The sequence below is a fragment of the Cimex lectularius genome, unplaced genomic scaffold (assembly GCF_000648675.2).
Source record: "Cimex lectularius strain Harlan isolate CLEC.00 unplaced genomic scaffold, Clec_2.1 scaffold139, whole genome shotgun sequence".
NCBI classification, from domain to species: Eukaryota; Metazoa; Arthropoda; class Insecta; order Hemiptera; family Cimicidae; genus Cimex; species Cimex lectularius.
This window is the reverse complement of record NW_019392832.1, coordinates 334225-357261: the sequence shown is the minus strand read 5'-3', so window position 1 is coordinate 357261 and position 23037 is coordinate 334225. Positions and strand designations below refer to the sequence as shown.

At 32.6% G+C, this 23037-nt stretch overlaps 1 protein-coding gene across 2 annotated transcripts in view; it reads left to right on the top strand.

The window, feature by feature from the left end:
• The first annotated feature begins 356 nt into the window (after positions 1–356).
• The window catches only part of LOC106672568 (nuclear factor of activated T-cells 5), a 31543-nt gene continuing 8862 nt past the window's right edge, over positions 357–23037 (top strand). Inside the window, exons 1-9 of one of the 2 annotated variants that reach the window (XM_014404094.2) lie at positions 357–636; positions 18593–18676; positions 18760–18893; positions 18960–19084; positions 19239–19446; positions 20337–20527; positions 20599–20780; positions 20860–21050; positions 22684–22828. In XM_014404094.2, coding sequence (XP_014259580.1) covers positions 564–636; positions 18593–18676; positions 18760–18893; positions 18960–19084; positions 19239–19446; positions 20337–20527; positions 20599–20780; positions 20860–21050; positions 22684–22828 — 1333 coding nt within the window. In that variant the 5' untranslated portion in view covers positions 357–563. Of the gene's footprint in view, positions 637–13689; positions 13889–18592; positions 18677–18759; positions 18894–18959; positions 19085–19238; positions 19447–20336; positions 20528–20598; positions 20781–20859; positions 21051–22683; positions 22829–23037 lie in introns of those variants that run through there. The other variant, XM_024228550.1, reaches the window with a different exon arrangement.

Below are 23037 nucleotides of genomic sequence, written 5' to 3'. Positions count from 1 at the left end.
TAACAAAACTAAAAACTGAATTGAACACGTATTTCACGTTTTACCGATATTAGAGGTGAAGAGGCCACTGTGACCACCTCTTTTATCTCTATCCCTATCCTGACTCAATAGCTTGTTCTGCACCTCGTTATTTTTCCTTATCCTGACAGTTACTTTCTATACGTTCCCCCCCCCCCCCCGATTATAGCTTTAAAAAAAAGCTTAAAAGCTAGTCACTCTTGATTGGGTGTGTGATCACTGATCAAATTCAAAAGAGGGCGGGACTCTGCCGAGAATGAAGCGTGGGAAGACCGGTTGGACCTCCTTGATCGCTGTGCTGTGACGCGATTGGGCCCTCACCGGCCCTCCCAGACGTCTTCACTTCTTTTCAGTTGTTATCCAGATTCTCTCTTGGTTATAGGCTTGTTTTTATTTGGAGGTCTATTTTATTCCATCCAACCCCGTTTCTTTGGTTTCGTTTTATTAATTTCATCGGCCCATTCCCAGTTAATGATTTGCTCAGCGGAACCTCGTTTAATGTTTTTATTTTCGGGTCTGATATATGGTCTAGGCCTCTTTGAAATATGCTTTTAAAATACAACAAGTTTCAACAGCGGACGAAGCTGTCAGCCAGCGGCAAAGCGCAGAGATCGACAGGTAAGACTGTTATAACTTAAAATTTGTAGTTATTGACAATTTTTTTTAAATTTGCTGTAGCGGTGATTTTATCGCTCCAGTTATCCACGAACGCGTTTCCATTATCCAAACATACATTTTAATCCTTTGTCAGTTTATGTTTAAACCGTGAGATATTTTAGTTGTGCTTTTTTGAAAGGCAAATCCGTTTTGTTAACGTTGTAAGTCCGCAGTTTTCTTAGCCGTTCGCTTTCCTGGACGAGAATCGCGCAAGGCGAGAGTGGGGATGAAATATTTCTTTACATGGTTTTTTTTTCGCTGGCCTAGTAGCTGGGCCCAGGAACAACGGGGTTTCAATTCTAATTAGTCCAGAAGTGATAATCAGCAGAAAAAATGAAATTTCATAACAAAATGCCGCTGATAAGATTTATCTCTATAAACAACTTTATTGGTTAGTTTATCTGATAAAAGCCGTGACAGGTAGTTCGAAAAGCGAAAACTCCATTTTGTACCGCCTGTACCTGTTATCGGGCCGAAATCAGAACGTAATATTTGCCTGTTTGCTCAGTTCTGTTTGGAAATCGGATCGAAATTGAATTTAAAGATCGGCCCGGGTCGAGATTGCTCTGTTTGAATTGGGACCCAGTTTAGGATTGAACTTTGAAATGGCCATTATCTCGTTCTATCGCCGTCCCCCTATTTCATTTCCCCTTTTATCGTCTGAGCGCCGCTGAACTGAAAACGGTTCAAGGTGCCTCTTTTCGGCAGAATTTGAGAATAAACCCTGGCTCTATACCGCCCAGACGGTATGACTTTTACGACAATCGTAGAATCGTTTATCAGCGCTGACTTCCTCGTTGCCAGGATTGATAGAGACTTAGACCGTCGGTGACCTCTCTCGCTCTCCCCGGCTTTCGCCGTTTCTCTTGATCAGGATTGCTGTCGTCCCATACAAAAATTTCTCACTCTCCGATTAATACTTAAATAAATTCTTCACGTTAAAATAGAAATATATAAAAATAACATTTCTTATATTGTATAAAAAGGATGGTCTAACTAAAACAAATGTACTACTTAAAAAGAATTAGGCAAAATCAAAAGATGAAATATGAAGTTGTGCTATTTTATGTACAATTATCTTTTAACAAGTAAAAAGTCTGATCTGACAAAAGCGTCGTAGAATTGCTGACCCTTGAAATCTAAGTTGGCGAAGTCTTCCAGATCAGGAACATGTCAGAAGTTTTGTTATACCATCCTTTTGCCCTCATTAATTATACAAATTCACTATTGTAGATTGAATAATAATTGTTTTATAGATAAAAAGAAAATACTCAGAGATGATCCCTTCAAAAGCTTAGACAATTTCAGAAATTATTCTGTTTGACCATTCTCCATATAAAACTTTATTATACACATCCTATTTCTGAGCATTTCTTTTAACGGTAAAAATAGACTGGTCTGATACCAGTGGTTGTATCAACAACATCGGGATTTCCTAAATCTAACATAAAAACAATATTTTGTTAAATTAGAAAAGACAGAGATGATCCCTTCAAAAGCCTAGAAAATCTCAGAGATTATTCTGCATACTCATCTCCTTAATTATAAAACTATGTTATTTTTTACATTACATATTAAACAATATTTCTTTCCAAGATAGAATTTTTCGTTAAATTAGGGAAGACTTATTGATGGTCTTCTCTTGGACTCTTCAACAATCTGCAAAATCCCAGATCCTTCAGGTGAATTATGCCCTTTAAATATAAAATTTGTCTATTTTTTCTATTATACATTGAACAATATTTTTTCCTTGATAAAAACAATTTTGTTAAATTAGAGAAAACTCATGGTCTCTTCAAAAGTTAAGAAAATCTCAGATTATTCAGTCTAATCAATTAATTATAAAATTTGTCTATTTTTTCTATTATATACTGACAGGCAAAAAATTCCACCCATTTGTATTATAACCTGATTTGTATATATTTTTATATAATAATCAAAGTTTCACGTTTTTTAACGTTGAATAATTGAATCTTTGTCTAAAAAAGTTTAAAAAAATGTGAATTGCTAAGGAAAATTAAAAATTAACAAATCGAAAAAAAGGTGGACAGATAAAATTTGTTTTAGATTTTTAATTAACATTTCCATATCGCATATTTCCTCCTCATGCCTTAATTACATCTCGAAGACGTCTCGGCATTCTTTTTACCAGCCTGGAAATGTCTCTTTTTCTGGAGATGAGGAGCCCACTCTTCACGAAGAGTCCTTTCAAGATCGTGGAGTATATGGTAGATGTGAAATGATGGACGTGCTCTTATTCGTCTTTTGAGGTTATCCCGTAAATGTTCGATGGGGTTCAAATCTGGAGAACTTGTTGGCCAGGCTAAGACCCTGATGTTTTGCTGTTGAAGGTACGTTTGTACTATGCGAGCGACATGTGGACGGGCATTGTCGTGCATTAGATCATCCACATAGCGAGTGGACGTCAAAGACCACCATCCACGAACAACAACCAACTGTTTGCGATTCTCCATTGAATTCTCGCCCATACCATCACTAAGCTACGTCGAAAAGGCTGGCTATGGGAAAAAGTACACTCTTTCACGCCCATCTGGAGATCATAGGGCAAATCTACACTTATCTGTAAAAAGTACACCATACCAATTGTCCAGACAGTGTTCTCGAGCAAATGGGAGCCGTGCAACACAGTGTTCTGGTCGATTCTGGTCTTTTTACGGGGCGAAAAACCATCAGTTCATACTCATTTAATCTTCTTCGAGCAGTACGTTCAGAAATTTGGACACCTCGATCTTCCTGGAGCTGAGGAATCGCTGGAACACAACAGTAAGGTGCCGGTTTCGCAAAATTCTCAAAGTTAAAAAACGGTCATCCTGTTCTGTGACCCTAGTGTGTCCAGAACCGGGCCTTCTATGGTAGGACCCAGTTTCTTGAAAACGTCTAACGGCGTCTCGCAGTGTTTCGTTGGGAACTCCGATGGTGACAGCCGCATACCATCAAATGAGTGCCACCCTACGCGCAACATCCTCCGCACTAAGTGGCATTTTTAAGTTTCAAAATTGAAATGAAGAAAAACAAAAATGAAAAGTAAACAGTTTATTGCTTCAGAATTCAAATGAGACTGAATAAACAGTTTAAATTACGCAAAAAAATAAACATTGAAAAATCCTTTATCCTTGTTTTGGATTAAGGATTAAGTGTATTTACCTCTAATAGATATTCCCAATTTAAAACAGCATAAAAAATATTTGTTGGTAAAAACAATGAGACAATTAAGGGTTCTTATATTCTTGTATCGGAAAAAAAAATCAATTGGGTGGAATTATTTGCCTTTCAGTGTACATTAAACTATACTTCTTTCTTAGATAAAACGTTTCGTTAAATTAGAGGAGACTCAGCGATGATCTCTTCTCAAAAGGTTGGAAAATCCCAGATTATTCACTCCAATCATCCCCTTTAATTATAAAACTTGTCCATTTTTTCTATTATATACTGAACAATATTTCTTTCCTGGATACAATTTTTTGTTAAATTACAGGAAACAGAGAGATGATCTCTTCAATCAAGAATGTGTCGGAAGATTTTTTAGACCATCCTTTCAACCCCTCTACAATAAAGCTTTTTCTATTAAAACAAAAAATATCTCTTTCGTAAATAAAAGGTACAATTAACATCTTGTTAAATTAGAAAAGACTGAGAGATGATCTCTTCAAAAGGCAGAGATTTTGTCCGACCATCCCCCTATTATAAAACCTATTTATTATATTTATTTATATAATTTCTTTTAACTGATAAAAAAAAGGCTGGTCTAACAAAGCTGCTCGTGGTTATATCAGCACCATCAGGATTTACTAAACCTAACATTTGGTTAATATCAGAAAAGTCTGAGTCTGAACTCTGAAACGAAGGGGTTTGTTAGAAATTTTTATAAGGCCCTTTTCACCTCCTTTATAATAAGTGTTTCTATTGTAAAGTAAATATATTTCTTTCGCAGATAAAAGGATGCTTAATTTAACATCAATTAAAATTTCAGAAGAATGGAATACAATAGCTCTTAAAGGGCGCAGTATAGCAACCCCCCTTGAAAATGCAAAGAGAATCAGCCTTCTCTGCCAATCTGGCTTGTTTGTAAACGCAGAAATGTCATGAAAATTTTTCCTTGTTGTAAAAATTATCCATTATAATTTTAAAATAGGTTAATTAAATTTAGAATATTATTCGAAATAATTGGCGTTTTGATTAATACTGTACTTTAGGTCTGCTTTTTCTACCTACCTACGTTTTGTTAATAATAGTGCAAAACTAAACGCCGTAGTTATTTATTAATAATATAAGTTCAGTTTTACAATCCAAACTATAAAGAAGTAAATTTTTGTTTCGACTCAAAAGCTTGACCGATTTGCCAACTATTCTAGCTTTGAAGGACTTGGGACGAGTCAATTTACATTTGTTAAATTTAAGTGACATTAAACCGTCGATGTTTTTTCAATTGGTTTAATTTAATACTTGCTACTCTATTGTCAATGGACATAACATTGACCAAATTGTTATTACACTTACAAACACTTGCATCAACGTTAAATGGAATGAATCTACTTGCACTTAAATACACAAATTGTGCAATGTACTAATTTGTAATGGGGTGTGGGGCACAAATTATCTATAAAAATGTTTGTTAATTGTACGAGGCTGCAACGAATTATATTTTGATTACTCGCTAATTACATTTTACCTCCTTGATCCTTTGATGAATCGGGATTCCCCTGACATAGAAAGGGAAATTGTTAATTAGTGTAAAATTAAAAAAGTTTCTCAAGCTTGATGCCTTACTTTGTGGATTTGCGAGCATCGACGACAACTTCAGAATTCTCGTATCGACAGACAAATTTAATTATTTCTTATTGCGTTATTATTAGGGATGACGTGTAAAATCGACCTAATTATCTTGGTTAGTCTGATATCGAATCCGAACTGGCTTGATATTATTCTGTTCCAAATTTATCGTTTTGCAATAAGAATTTCATAGAGGCCAATTTTTTTCTTTTTAAACTTTAGAATCATTTCAAATCAAGAATAAATGTGAACTCAGCGTTTTATCTGAACTCGATTCGGTATGGAGTCGAGATACTGTAAAATTGTCACGGTAGTTCCATCAAAGTTTTCTAGAATTTCTGGGATAACAGATTTACGATACTTTCTGTTATCTTCAAATCACAGTTCAAAACTTCACTTTTAAACTGGTAAATATCAGTGGGTCCTCGATGAGTTAAGCTTGAATTGACTGAAATGGGGGAAGCAGTTCGAAAAAATGTTGTTATTAAAAACCTGTTTTCAGAGGACCTGATTTTCTCCAAAACCTGAAATGTTATTCGTATTATATTTATATTCAGACAGAAACTTCGGCGTTGTTTTTAATAGCCATTTATCGTCGGATCGTTGATTTAAAAATTAAAAGGTTTTTTTGTTTGTCAAAATAAAACTATAAAATTACTCCTATCTGTATCGCAGTCTTTTTTCCCATTAGCCTCTATCTAAAGGACGTGGCGGTTTTTCCAAATTTATCAATTCCAGGCTGCGGTCTGAGACAAGGATGAATTTTGAGTGTTATTTTCTTCGCCCTTTGTCATATCGATCGTCTGTCATCGATTTGGAAATTTGTGTAGAAAATAATGCCATAGAAACTTCATTGTGTGATTTATTACAGATAACATTTTCATAACGGATGGGAGCTATCTTACTCCTTTAATATAGTAAAATAGTCTTTATAGTCGGCGGCATTGAGAGTTGGACGCAGATAAATGTAAAATAGCCTTTAGAAACTGGAATTCCCTCGGTCGTATTTTAACAAGGTGCTCACTAAATCATTCACATAAGCAAATGACGTTACTTTGTCTTTCTTGTGCTCTATATCACACATCTCAAATAGCCACAGTTTATATTAATTAAAAAAATCAAATCTCACTTCCCCTTTTTCAAATCTAAAAAATATAAAATTTTAATTGCTGTTTATAGATGATTCATGCACTTAAGTAGTCTGAATTCTGGATTCTGTTTTGTTTCAATTTTTATTAGTAAAGTCAATGTTTGCTTTTATATAGACTTTTTTTTATTCCGTTATTTATTTATTTAGGATTTATCATCTAGCAGATAATCTTTGTTGATTAGTTTTTTAGACATTTAAAAAAAAGGTCCGTGTTAAATGAATTCTCTTATATTATTTATATTTATAACTATTCTATGTGGGTTAAAATTTTCATTGCAATGGATACCTTCTGATTCCTATTATGCAGGATTAGTTTAATTATGCAGAATACTGCAGATCGCTTAAAAAAAAACCATATGTTTCCACTAATGCAAACAAGAATTTTCACATTTAAAATTAAATCTCCATTTTTAAAAGCAAACCCTAATGATTTTTAATGGGGTTTTACATTTGAGTTAACGAGTCTTCAGGACGACCTAATCATGAGTGTCCACCTCTCTTCTCAGTGATCATAACAGCTTTCTATTTCCACTCTCACCTTGTTTACGGTCACATGCCCTTTTCGTGTCAAACAAGAAATTGACAAGACTATTATTATCGCCTCCGGTTTAGCGATTGTTTTTCTGCCGGGGGTTATTGCTTGATCGCCATTCCACTCATGCATATTGCATTATGCAAATAAACTATTTAAATTTATTACCCAGCACGTCGGTTAGCACTTCTGACTAAAAGTAGCATTACTTGACAAAAAAGTTATCAAATGTTGAAAGTTCAAATTAAGTGAAATTGATTTAATGTTGGTTTGTTTTATTTTTATTGGAGCTTTTTTGCGTTGTAACTATAACATTCGGCTGCGCTAAACATATTTAATTCCTCGGGGAAATGATTCATGGCCAGTTGTCAAAAGTTAGTAAGGTGAACCTGCAGTTAATGTAGTTACTTTTTATAGGTGATATGTTAGTTAAAACGTTTCACTAATTATTGCTTCCTCACCGAACGGAACAACATCTAGTTTCCTAATTTATCTATATTCATTTTGATTTTTGTTGTCGTTTATAGTTTGTTATATCTTGCATACAATTTGAATTTACTCTGAGGAGAAACGTGTTTGTACTTCTCTGTGTTGAAATCATGGTATTTCTTTGCCAAGGGGGAAAAATAAAACTAAGAAAGAGACAAGTTTTTCGAAAGGTCCAGTAATATCTAGGGTAGATGTTAACGGCCTCCCCCCATTGCATTAGCCTTTGAAAACAGGTTGAAATACTAGACCCGCTAGTCAGCCTGCCATTTCTCCCTGTTGAAGGCTCAGAGTCAAGAAAGAAAATATTTCTAATGAAATTCCGTTTTTATCTCATTTTTAATAGTATATTATAAAAGGAGGGGATGCAGTTTGTTTTCTTCTCACTTCGATATCTGTATCTACAACGGATTTGAAATTAGATACAACATGCATAGGCAAGACGTCGATACTGACATGTGAGCAGAGGTCTTATTGATTTAGCTTACGCTGTGATGGTTTGGTTTGTTTAGACAGAAGATTGAGACCACGTATTTATGTTGTCAGGAGTGATAGGTCAAATCGGTCGGTTTTCACTTCACTCATACAAGTTTAGGCTTCAAGCCATATTCAATGAGTGTGGATTGTTAAAACTTTTTCTTTTACATTTTGTCGCCAAAGGTTTTTCTCTTTTTTAATCTAGTCAATAATATAGATATAAATGATCACTATTCTTCATTTTTTTGCCTATTATCTTTTATTTCGACGTTAGATACAAATAAATAACTAGTGAACTTCAATCAATTTAAACCAAATTGGTAGATGAAGTTCATCAGTTATTTGTCCAAATCTATTATGAACTTATAAATATACTTATCAAAGTATTAAATGTTAAAATATTCATAGTATGATACCGATTCGTTATGAATCCAGGAAGGGATTTAAAATGGTTAAATGATGATGAGTAATTGGTTCAACGAAAATAACCTTTTGTATTGCAAATTATCGTTTTCCCTTGGGCCAGAAGTTCTGAGAATATGAGTAGAATTAAGCTGAGGTAATTGCGATTAAAAGACGTCATATAATTTTGCCGGATATTAACTAGATTAGCCAGAAAAAAAGAAAAACAAGTTTAATTTTTTTTTAAATTCCTGACCTTATGTGCCTACAATTACAAGGAATTTAATAATACTCATTATATTAATGATACAGGTTCCATTAAAACCGGAGCAGAAAGACACAAAAGTCTATACCGTACTTTTTTTTTAAAATACATACACGTGGTTGCCCAGAAAAAAATTATTTATAAAAAAAATTGATGGCCCGCTAAAACATACCTCTAAATAATTACTTTGGGAGAGTAAACATCACAATTATTCTAATTGCCTTTGTAATTAGAAATAAGTGTTTTAATTTGGTCATTAGAAATCAGAAATGTTGTCCAGATTTTTCTTTTTAAAGTTTGTTCTCTTATAGAACTATGTATCTATGAATTTTATTGCATATAATTTTTGATTTGCACTATTTGTTTGCACATTGGCTCCAGGGTATTATTGCACCTTTTTCACCTAGTCTACGTTAAATATAAAAAGCATTTTATCATAAACAAATACATCAAACATAAAATAGTTCAGGGTACAAAATATTTTTAAAAACTCGTGTTATACAGAACAATAAAACCATTAAATACCTCATTAGATGCAGATACATGAGTTCAACAAATAAATAAGGCAGTAAGAATGTTCAAGTACATACCATGCACATTAAAGAACTAGTAGTCAAAGACTTAACTGTTTGACTGTTTTATGCTTATACGGTAGTTTAAGTTATCCCTTTTATAAATAAAAAGATTTATGATATGTGCAAATGGGCTTTTTATCCATGGATTATAAAAATTTACTATTGCTCCATAGATGTGGATTAATAAGCTATAGGTATGTTTAGGGTTTAAGGTTACATACTTGTAGTCAACCGAGTTCAACGTGGAAACCCATCAATAATTTTTAGAGCAGCATTGTGATCTGGCTCGTGGATCTTAAAAAAAATGATTTAGACATATTTCCCCAAATTGGAACACCGTAAGTGATTAATTTGTGTTTTATTTTTACCTTCCATTTTAACGCTTCTTAAAGACCGGGTAAAGACTCCATAAAATGGTCCATGTTTTTTCTTTCTATTTTTTCGTTCTCAATATATTAACTAAAATTAAGACTGAAATCGTGATACGTTCTAAGGTATTTAACATTCTTAGACCATGGTATGGGTGGGTTCTTTTTATTATGACATGATTGACAATGTGTGGTCTGCGTCGAGTAAACAGTATTGCCCAGTGTGTCAGTCTTGCTGCCTTTAGTAGGTCTTATTCTCCATTGTTCATTATTTTTAAAGCACCTATCTTTTAGTTACTGATAATTCTGTGCAGATAGAATCAGCCCTGAAGAGGCTCTTTGAAAGGCCGTATCATCAGCAAGGTGAGCCAGTTCAGATGTAGTTTTTAGCTTGACAAAGTTTCTGTTTAAAGTGTTAGATGTATCGACCACTGTTTTACTCTAGAATCTGGGAACTCAGGATTGCTAGGTCTGAGTCTACTTTCAAAGAAATTGAAACCAATTATTAAAACCTTAATTATATCATTTTGTTAGATTTATTTAAGTTGTTTTCCCCTGGTGATGACCTTAAAATAGGTCGAAAGCTTGGCAGATTACAATTGAAACCTGTTTCTTAGAGCAGCCTTTTGGACTACTTGGAGCTTAGCAAATTTGATTTAGTCTAATTTCTCCATATGTTAGCACCATAAGTGATTAATGTAATAATAATGTGATTAATATGTAGTAACAATTGCTATTTTTACCGTCCATACATGAACGCTTATTAAACATCGTCTGGAATCTAGATACATTCCAAGGTATTTAACATTCTTAGTGAGTTATTTATTAAAACATGAATGACAATGTGTGGTCTGTGTCGACTAGTAGTGTTAGATATGACCTTCATTTTTCAAAATAATTAAAACCCCTATCAACAACTACTGATTTTTCTACAGATAAGATCAAAACCCTAAAAGCTCATATAAAGGCCCTTAGATCGGCAAAGAGAGCCAGTTCAGATGTAGTTTTTAGCTTGCGTAGGTCGTTTATAAATATATTAAATAAGTCCATTTATGTTTTAGTGGTCAATCGACCAAGTTACTTCTTTCAATTAATAATTGTTTTTATCTCAACCAAGACCTTACATAAAAAGGATATTAAATAAGGTTGGTCCAAGAGCAGACATTAGGGAGGCATAACTCTTATACTTCTTAAAGGGCCTTAAAATCAATCTGTACAGAGTGCTGGTTAGTACACATTTAACACATTTAAATGTGTTTAGGTTTTTAGGAAATTGATGTGACAAGGATTTAAATATAGCCCTCTGTGTTTACAAAACTACTGCTGAATTAAATTCGTGTTGTTTGTGTTTTTCAGTTGTTTTAATGATAATTATGATTGTATTCTTTATTATATGATAGATGGGCATTCATCATCATCTTCGATCTACCATGAAATCCCGCTATGCTGCCTTTGAGGCTTTGTTGAAAATATTTTGTCAGTGGTATATTAAGTTCCAATTGTGAACGGCACATTCTGAACACTGGAGAACGGACATGACGTCGGATTGACGTCAATATCATTAATGTGCCAATTTAATAAATTTCAACTGCAACTCAAAACTCCTGAGCACGTCCGTTGAATTTGGAAACCTGAAACCAGTTTACCACAGATTTATAGCCAAGTTCCGGTCATAGTGGTCGACCTTGTAGTTTTTTTGTACCTTCTAATATCTAAGCAACAAACATTTATTTATTTATTTTTAAAAAATAGATAGACGGTCTTAAACATCATTTGAAACACGTTTTATAAACACCCTAATTGTTTATAAATTAAGAAAAATAAATGTTCAATTAAGATAGCCTTTCAATCAAAGAAAAAAAACTATTGATAAAGCATTGTAAATATTAAACATTCAAAACTCTTTATTATTTTAAACAGTTATGTGTGAATTTTTAACACCTATACAACCAAGTTTACGCAACTTCAGGTTTTTTCAAAACTACCTACAGGCTCCTTTATTGCCTTAAAAAAACTTAAAAAAGTTAATAAATGAATAAAAAACCTTATTACATATATATTTATTTGTTTATTTGGAGTGAGAGAGGAGTAGATGAATTTGAGGGGTCACAAGATAATATTTTAGGGTCTCCGCGATTAAAAAAATTGTGTTACCAATACTTAAAACAAATGGTGGATAATTGTCTATAGGGTAGTGGTATAAATAAAGTGTATAATTACTTTAAAAGCTGTATCAACCTTTTTTTTAAATGCATTTAATCTGTAGGTTCTTTTATCTCGCGAATTAGCTTGCGCTATGAACAAGTCCTTTCTTAGAAGTTGCAATCACAGAGAAAGTTTAACAAATTTATTATACAATGCCACCTTTATTATTATTATGAAAATAGTTTATATTATTGCTTATTGCTAAAATCAAAATGAGGAATCAATATATAACCTACTTAAATATCTAGAAGTTGCAGTGTTCCTAGTTGGGTCCAAACCCCTCAAGACCCTTGCATGTGTCTGGCCTGGTGGACAATTTGCATTTTATTAGTGTTAACTTGTATTCAATTAAAATTCCATTTATTACATTTAATCCTTTAAATCTAATATATTTTATTGTTCTTTAAATAAAAATTAATTAAAAGGATAACGAACCCTAAAAGAGATATCGTAGATGAATGTTAAAAGGTCGACGACCTTTTCGATTAAGTAACCTCAATTTTCAATCAATTGGTAATTCCCAGAGTGAAGGCTGTTCTTCATGCTTAAGTAAAATCAATTCGGAGATCAATTCAGCAATTGACCGTACAAAGTCAAATATTGACCAGCGTTTGATTCGTACTAAGCGTTCTGTTTGGCTTCGTCGTGATTGACTTTTTTACCCCACTTGCCTTTAATTTTTAGTGCGAGGATTGCACGATTTTACACGACTCCCAATATCGAGGAGGGTTTAAAGGTCATACAAGACAGTTTGATCGATATTGCTATTGCTACCTAATAAATAATAACATTAACCTAATAAAAAAAATGAAAATAGCTGCTAAATACCACTTCCCTTTGTATTAATGAAGTTTTATTTTTTGATTTATTTTTCGACAGTTTGACTGAACTTGAATACGTTCAGGTTGGCCGTTTCTAATTTATTTCTTAATTAACTAATTGTGATAGTATATATTTATGGTATTCTGACGTAAATGGTATTCTATTTTCTTAGTCGTTCAACCGTTGGTAGAAAATTCAAATTTTTAATACGTCAGACTTTTTATTTTCGGTTGCAAATATTGTGTAATTTATAGGCTAAAAATACTTGACAATGTAAAGAATCGTGAACGATGCCGTAAGACAGCTCTATAAATTAACAAAAAAAAAAGTCTGCTCACAAAGTTATTTTGGTGTTCTACTAATAGATTCTACAAGCGATCCACCGCTTTTACTGAGGCGTAGAACCAGAGTTGAACTATATACCGCATCGATTGTAGTTTTGATCGTATCTTTGTGATAATATTCGCCTTTCAGAGAAAAAATTTAAACCATAATTACATATTTGAATTATTAATATGATGTTTGGACTCCTACGTGAAAATGGTCTTTGGAAAATAGACAACACGATTAGATAACATTTAATTCTAATTTTAAAAAGAAAAAGTGTCTAAGTTTCTCTGCGAATATCGTTTTTTGCATAATTAATATTGGCTTTTGTTTTAAACTGGGTGGCAGAAAATAAATTATTTCTATTGTGATACGAGAATTATTCTGATCATGTCTGTTGCATTTAAATTCTGTATACTCTCATGCAAAACAAATGCAATTTGGAGGCTGAGATAATTTTTGCGGTCGTTCCACGTTTTCTCGGATTTATCTTAACAGTGCGATAAGATAAGACGAAGTAAATTACTCCCGAGAGCAATTTAAAGCCAGAAACAATTAAAAAAATCCTTTAAAATTTCTCTGTCTTCATTTGACATAATTATGACCGTTTGTCCGAGGATGACCACATCTCTCCCCCTGGGTTTAACCCAGGGTAGGCGCCGGAACGGTGACTAACAGAAGCGGTTTCAGGAAGAAATATTTCTATCTTGACGATCTGGTTAATTGCCTTGTCCGGATCAGCTTTCCCTTCATTCTGGTTTTGTTCAGGGGCTTTGGGAGATTCAGAGGGAGGGGAAGGCTCTGCGAACGAAGGTATGTTGTCTGTTTGTTGATGGTTTCCAGTCGGCCTTGATCGTGTTTGTTGTCCACTGTTCAAAATAGAATTCAATTTTCACATTTTTAACCACAAATTGTTAATCGTTGTTTTTTATTCTTTGCCGACCTTGTTTGGCCTTATACAGAATTTAAGTCCGAATTTTTTATATTCAAACAGAACTGTTTCTTGACTTAAGAAATAATAAAGCAAAATCTTGAATATGACATGATTTTTTGATACTTTCACTTCCAAAAGAAAAAAATATAACAGACTATCAACAGGAGATAATGGTTTTACATAGGAAGTCCTTATATAAACATACTCGAGTATAATAAAGATAATCGAGCAATAAATTTTATAATAGTCTGTGGTCTCAAAGATCTAAATGGTACCTGATCACCCTGTCGTTCTAAAACTATTAGGCGTCTTTATTGACCCAAGTTTGACATGGAAAATCCACTGTGATATGCTAACCAAAATTTTAAGTCAAAGTTTATATTTATTTTATTGAGGATTTAAACAATAATTCAACTAGAAATTGCTAGTTGTCTAGTATGAAATTTGTGATAATGAAATAAGGATCGCATGGGGTAATTTATTAGGTGAATAGAGGGTGTTTACCTGAAGGAATGTACAGTGCTATAGGGAAGCGTGAATATAATTTATAAGCGTGAATGGAGAGGCTTATCCCTAAATACCTCCAGGAATATGAAGTTTTCTGGGGTAGTGTGAACGAAGTCTGGTGTGTAAATTTATATTGGCGTAAATGGAGGTTTATTATCCCCAGTTACTCTTGAGTAGGAATATCGAAAACTCTGGGATAGTGTGAACGAAGTCAGGTGTGTGAATGTGATTTATTTGTGTGAAAGGACGGGCATATTCTGAATTATACCTTGGGATATAAAGTACTCTGCGGTAGTGGTAATGCTAACCAGACTATGGTTTTATCTTGTTTCTGTGTAATTGTGTCATTTTAGCCACAATTGACGAAGCCCTGAGATCCCTGACAGAGAGTCTAGCAATAGGACAAAGAAAGGAGAGAGTTGGTTACCGTCGAATCATAAGACATCATAACCTGGCTGGAGGGTCAGTAAGAGAAATTAGTAGGTTTAAAACGCGAGAATGTAAGAAAAGGAATGTAAAGAAATAGATGTAGTATAAATTACCATTACCAGTGTACATTAATCCCCGAAAGTTACAAAAAATTATATCAATGCATTTATAAATTAAGCTAAAAATATGTTATCACAGTGTTCTAGGAATTTTTAAACTTAAGTTTTAACTGACATGTGTAAACTTTTTTTAGGTAATATAAATATCAAATAAAATTGCATTGTATAACAACCAGACCATTTTATTGTTTATGATTGTATTTTATATTGGACATTTCTATTATCTCTTGACACACAAGAACATTTTTTTGCAAAAAAAGCTTATATATATTAAAACATTTTTTATAACTTGCATTAGAATGATAAGTGCGTTGGAATGAATGAAATAGAAACCCAGGAATGTTTTGCGTCATGAAAATTGTTGGTGAAGAGTCTGTTTTGTGTTCAGTGTTTATTTTCCCACAGGAAATCTACATCAATCTATTGATTTTTTAAAATAATTTGAGTAGGCGACTATAGAGTTTTGTAACTTTGTGCAACTTTTTTACCAATCGCGTTTAAAAAATTGTCCAATAGACTGGACTAAACCGTAATTGGATGTACCTAGTAGTGGTCGTGTTTGTCTCGATTTAAATTATTCATGTAGAAGATTACCATAAGGACTAAAATTTGAGGAATAGCGGCTCTGTGACCACGATTGAGATAATAACAAACTGACCTTAAAAATAGGTCGTCCACGTGGCTAAGGACTTATTTTTTATAAATTGGTTTACAAAAAAAAGTACCTGACAGAATTATTCTCTCGTTTGTTTTGTAGTACGCAATACGCGGCGTCATGGTATACAGTGAAATACGATAAATACTATAGCTACACCGGAAATTGTTAAATTCTTTGAATTCTTACTCTACACACGAGAAGTTTCTTAGTTGTATTTCTTTCGTTATTATTTTGAAAACAACTTTTCATATTATACATTTTGTATTCGTTTCGATTAGAACATCCTTTGCGGTCGGCTAATTGGCATTCTTGAAGGCCAAAACAATTCATAAGAGAAAAACACGTCCTCTGCCAAATGTGTTTCTTTAAAACTAATATGTTGAGAAGTTATGAAATCGCATCCTGGGCGTCATTTGATAATAATCATAATAATCTTTATAGCCAAAAGGACACATCGTAGCCAAAGGAAATTAAATCGGACAAGTTTGTTGACCAGAAACAGAAAAAATAATTTACTGCTTTTTATACATGTATTCATACAAATAAAATCAATACAAACACCACTAGTTCAACGACATATACTTCCCCCTTTTATTTGTTAAAACTGATCTTTAGAATGTAAAATCTAGAGACCAGAAAAAACAGAAAGTTCATTAACAAATATATACATTAAATACACTGGTTTAGTGGAGTTTCTGTCTAGTGACACTTATCTCCAGTTGGTTAAATTATAACTAAATTATTAATAATTACATGACATTATTTTTCTATTTGGGGAAAATTTATTAGATTAAAAACCCCTTCTAACTGGCTAAGTTACATGAGAGCGATTTTTATTCTCCTGTACACGTACCTGTCATCCAAGCAATAATTACCTATTTGGCAGCAGAGTGTACTGGTACTAGCTTCGTATTGCTTAAAAAATGTAATGGTTACATGAATTCCAGCACCATCAACATGTTTGTCTCATCATGTAGTTATGATATGTGTGTATATGAAGCATCAGAAACTTGTTCTACACACCTGCAGCATGGTGACATGACCTCATGCATGTGAGACTCCAGAGAGGCAGGCAGCACCAACACCATGTACATTACATTCAGTTTATTGGTTGGTGAAAGACTTGACTGGTGACAGAACAGAGGGAAAAACATGCAGATGGCTGTTTTTCCCTTTGGTATTATTAGACTGACCATTAATTTAACATTGTTATATATACAATAAATAAATATTTACATACATATTAGCCTATTGATTGGTACAAAAAGATTTACATTTCACAAAATTATTAATTACACTAGTTCAAATGGTTTTTTTTCCCAACCTTCTACAAATGTTTCGGTTGTGTAGGAATTTGGTCGCTTCCAAATTTTTGTGCTGGTGAGGGGAGATTGGTGTTCAGTGCCAAATCATTCTATTTCTGCTGTGACCTCATCGACAATGTTATGTAAGAGTTTATTTTGGAGCGTTTGTAAAATTTTGATATGTGGTACAACCTCATAGTTGAATATTGGTCTTTTTTGGTTTGACTCTAAAAGTCTTCAGTTAGGTAGGAATGGATAATATCTACACACTGCTTTGGTAGCACATCCCCTTTATTTTACTGATGCTAGACATTGTTAAAAGCCTGTGAGACATCAAGGAAGATAGCAGAACAAATTTGTTTCTCTTTGAATGATTTTTCTATTAACACGTTACTTGGTGAAATGGTCTATTTTTGAATGTCTTGTTTAGAATACAAATTGGTAGTCAGTAATGATTTTCTTGTTTTCTACAATGGGTTTTATTCGTTTTAGTATCTGTAGGTAGAAGCAACTGTATGATTTTACTTTGTTTGGTGGTTTCCTCGATTTTTGCATCATGAAGACTTCTGCATATTTTGGATTCTGAGAACATATTTTAGTCTGATTGCAGTATTAAATATGTGTGTTAGTTTAACCAACCCTTTTTTTGCCAATTTTTTAAATATTTCTCCAGTCATGAGGTCATATAGGATAGGAGTCTTTTACCAGATAAACCTTCAGTTATGCATTAAAAGTGTATATTTTACATAATATTTCTGAACACTAGTGATTTATCCTGGAAAGCCTTTGGAATTTTAATTCATCGGTTTTTGATAAAAGTAGTGTCAAGTTGTACCGATTGATATCTTCTTTCCAGTATGAGCACTCAAAAGTCTGCTCTCAGTACAACAGTAATAAATAAATTAAGAGATTTCTTGGCCTGAACCTACAGCTTTCGAGGATAGGTTACCAGTAGTCATATTTTATTTGAAAAAGCTTTCCATTTTTTTAATTACTGCTAACAAGTAGGTGTACAGGAAAAAGAGGTTAGCAAGGAATTTGGACAATAATGTATTAAGTAGCATGTACTTGACAAGAATTATTTATTTAACGTTTAAAGTGGATTTCAAAATATTATTAGAACAAAGAATATGTACAATATTCTTTATAGTTATTTATTACATTTCTTACTAGCCTATTGTTGTGTGATCAAAATCGTTTTGATTAGATTTGTTGACATAGTTGACTCAATTAAAAAAAAAAAAAAAAAAAAAAAACTGCTTATATTTTCTTGTAATTAAAAGAACCTAGTACATCTATGACTAATTTATTGTTTATTTCTGTGGTGGTTTTTAAAGATGTAGGCTATGAGTAACCTACATCTTTAACACACGTGTGGTGATAATTAGTTTTGAAAAGTACACATGCCTCTAATGGTGTAAATCAAATGTTCAGCTGAGTTCCTGTGAGTTCCTTACATGATTAAGCGTGAATCTCTTTTGAATAAATGTAAAACATCATTAATACCAAAACTTAATTTATAGTTTGTTTTGCCTTTTTCAATATTGTTTTTTTTTTGTTTTATAGGAAATGTGAAAGCAGCCAACGGGAAAGGCAAAGGACAGAGAAAAAATATCAAAGGTGTGGCCAATAAGCGCATTAAATCAATAGGTATATATAGATTGTTTTTATTTATTTTTTTAATAAGAAATATTTTCAAAACATATTTAAATGAAAAATTTTTATGATTTCAGTCAATAAAAGGGATGAAGTTCCTTCTATAACAGTCGATCCTTGTGATAATTCAAATGACTCCGGTTTGGGTTTTGATCACCACCTGGAATTTGCAGTCCCTAGGACAACACAAACAAGTTTCTTTGAACCAGAAGTAAATGCCAAAAAGCATTTGTAATTCTTGTGTTATTTCTTTTACATAATTTTATTTCCTTTTAAGTACTGCTGGACTGGAGAAACAAAACGGCAGAGGCTGGATGTGAAATTGGAATGTGACAATGCAAATGACAATTTTACTTTTACTCAAACAAGAATTGTTCAGCCACCAGCAGTTGTCCCTATCTGGTAATTACTATCTCTCTTATTATATATATTAATAGCTCACAAACCAGTAAATAAAATGTTTACATTTATTAAATTTATAAATAAATTAGTGCAGTTTCTAATATCTTAAAAACAACTTAAGTATCTAGCTATTATCAATATTGTTTTATTTCAGTCAAAGAGAGAGTAAAAACGTTTCTACTGGAAAAGGTAAACGTAATGGTCAGCTCTTTGTCAGTCAGTCAGTTGGAGTCAGCAGAGATGGCAAAGTTCAATTGCAAATCTTGTCTCAGCCTGAAATGCAGCACAGGGCAAGATACCAGACAGAAGGAAGCAGAGGAGCTGTTAAAGACAGGACGGGAAACAGTTTTCCCATCGTCAAGGTGATTTTTTTATTATTTTATAAATCTTATTTTTAGAATAATGGTTTTTTAGCTTTCTATGCCGAGCCATTAATTAAACTTGTGAAAATCCTTGAAAACCTCCTGAAAATGTAAATGTTTTGAATGAGAAAGCTAATTTGTTTTTGAAGTTGGTAAGGATGCCTAATGGAGGAGTCAATGAACCAGTGATCAGTGCACTTTGAGATAATATAACTTGTTTGCTGATAAAGATTTAATGGTTAAACAGTCTTCTAAAAATCAAATGAATTGATACTGATAATTATTTATTTAATTTTAATTTCCTTGTTAACTTCATCTTAATTTTCCCCCATATTTGTGATAATACAGGGTGTCCTTGTTAGATGACCCGGCTGAATTTCTCTTAAACTAATGACATTATCCAAAAACAAAGTCTTTCATATTTTTTTAATGAAGTTTGAAATTTTTACTTTTTTTGGAGAAAAATTATGCAGTGTACCTCAGGCCCATTTCAACATCAAAATTGCAAATCAGATCATATACATCCTAATACATCATTTTAAAGGATTTTTTATGCTGAAAACAATGGTGCAATCAGATTTTAAATTGGTCAAAAACTAACAAAGTTATGACAAAAAGTTTTTAAAAAACCCATTTCGCTTGTTTCATTTTTAATTCAATAATTTGCTTCTTCTCTAAAGTAAATATTAATTGCCTTTATTGTTTACATTATGTCATTGTTTGTCAAACTCGCAGTATGAGAGCAAATCTTAATTCCTGGAATTAAATAAATTTTATAAAAGTGCTTATAACCCCCTGTATAAAATAATATATATTTTTCTAAAAGTTTAGATTAATATACAATATTTTTTATTTATTCCACCAATATAAAAAATATGATTTAATTTTAGCTAACAGGGTATAACAAGCCAGCAACACTTGAAGTGTACATTGGCACAGACCAAGGGCGTGTTGCTCCACACATGTTTTACCAGGCATGTCGAGTCTCTGGTAAAAACTCGACACCATGTGTTGAGAAAAAAGTTAATGGCACCGTGCTAATAGAAATAGAGTTAGATCCTTCAAAAGACATGATCGCAACGTAAGTTCTGGTTTGTGAATTTAAAAAAAAATATACATATAAACAAATTGTAATTAGAATTAAATTTTCAGATGCGATTGTGTTGGGATTTTAAAAGAGAGGAATGTAGATGTGGAGCACAGGTTTCCAGAAGAGAGTTCTGGGCGAAGCAAAAAGAAGTCTACACGTTGTCGTATGGTGTTCAGAACAGTAATCACTAATGATGACAACATCCCGGAAACTCTTCAAGTTACATCTCAACCTATTATCTGCAGTGAGTTGTGTTATTAATTTCATTTTACTTTGGTCCTAGATTTTTTTATTGAGTTTATTTTTAAATTTTATTTTTACAGCTCAACCTCCTGGTGTACCAGAAATTTGTAAAAAGTCATTGTCATCTTGTCCTGCTGCTGGGGGACTTGAATTATTTATCCTTGGAAAAAACTTTCTCAAAGACACAAAAGTAGTTTTTTCCGAAGGAGAGTTTGGAACTGACTCTTATTGGGAAGCCTTTGTTCAACCTGATAAGGAGTTTTTACAACAGGTATTGTTTATTTTTATTTAACAAGTCTGTGTCAAAAATATTGCAAACAAATAATGATTTAAAATTGGTCATTCAGAAATTTTTTCATATTATCATACAAAGCATTTAAAAATTTATATAACATTTTCCTTCCTTAAATGTATTGTTTTGAATATTAATGATATGCAAATCAATTAATTTTGCATTTGAACCAAAAATCAAACAGACCATTGTATCAGGTTTATTTATATTTTTATTTTGTGGTATTGCTTCAATAACTAAGAGATAAATAATAACAAAAAATTTGCATTCATCTCTGAACAGAAATAAAAAATTTGTGGTAATTCCAGTTATTAATATTTTCATACTTCAATGACAAATGGCAATTGAATCTTCAAGAGAAAGGATTTGAATATATAGTGAAAGTTTCCTAAAGACACCACTTAAAAGTGGTCACCCCCCTTGAACAGACAAATTCTGATTTCCGAGAATCTTTACAATAATAAAATCTTCCATAAAACAGACACTTTTTCAAATAAATCCTAACTCTAAAACTCTCCAACAAGAGGACAGCAACCTCCAGAAATGAATGTTTTTGGAGATTCGCTGATTTCACTTCGTGTTTTGTTCGCCTTCCAACATTCTCTCAATATTCCTAGATTTTGAATATGCCTCTTTGCAAACTTGTTTAAGTATTTCTTCAGTGAATTTGGCACTTAAAAAAAAAAGAAAATGAGTGAAACTGAAAAACTAAGTGTATGAAGTTTTCCATCGGAAAGACCTTACAAAGAAAACTTCTAACAATAAATAGGAAATTTTAGATAAATTTTACAAACTCGGAAATGGCCAATCCTGCAGATCTTTTCCTAAAATGCCAGGTTTGGCCATAGACCAGGTTGTATTTGAATAGTTTTGCCATGCTCGCGCTTTTAAAATTTGCTTGGTCCGGTTTTCTAATAAAAGGCCTAAGAAGTTGCAAAACATTTAGGGCAAACTGATTAGAACATCTTCAGGTTGGCTCGACAAATTTAGAACATGGTATAAGATTTCTTTTAAGACAATTAGTGGAGCGAAGGACTGAGGTTGTACAAAACAAGTTAAAAAAACTTGAACAATTATCTGCCGATTGTTTTACCAAAAACATTTTTAATTGCAATGAGGTGGCTGTATTTTTAACAGCACCTCTGGCTAAACTATGCAGTTAAAAAAAAAAATAAATAAAAATATGGGCGTTGTCATAGAGGAAAAGTTTCAAAAGACAGTTTAATTTTTCCTTTATGCAAAATTATGCTCGTTAAATGGCCAAACAAAAGGCTAAAAATCAAATCAAGGTGTTTCAAGGGTGTCGATATCTTGTAATCCCCATTGTGGTCCCTTTTTTAATACAACTTTTTTTTCAGTTTTATTCCAAAAGCAGACAATATTCATTTCCCAAAAGTGTCCATTATATGGAAGTTTCACTGTAATTCTATTTAGTTGTTTGTTAGATTTGATTAATTAAATTTAAAAAATAAAATAATTAAAAAAGTCTACTTACATCCTAATAGTTTTTCAATTTTTTAAAATTTGGAATCCCTATGATTGTGAGATGAATCTATTTAATGCTTATATAAATATATTTTTTCATCATTGATGTTGTTTATTTGTGTTTCAGTCTCACTTGGTATGTGTTGTACCTGCTTACAGACAAGAACATATTAAAGAATCTGTTGCAGTGAGATTAAATGTTATTTCAAGTGAAAGGAGCAGTGAAGCGCATACATTTATGTATACTCCGATTGGCACTTCACATATGCAAGGTAATGCAAAATAAAAACATACATCACTCTCTGCACTATGCCCACTCCTTTAAATAAGCACAAAATGCATTTTACTAAGTGTCTTAAAGAGAGAAAACAGTTGTTTTTATCCAAATTATTTTCTAAATGTAAAAACAGTCACACCTCATTATTGGTCAACATTTCAATAGACAGTGTTGATGTTATTTCAATGAGTTAAGCAATTGTAA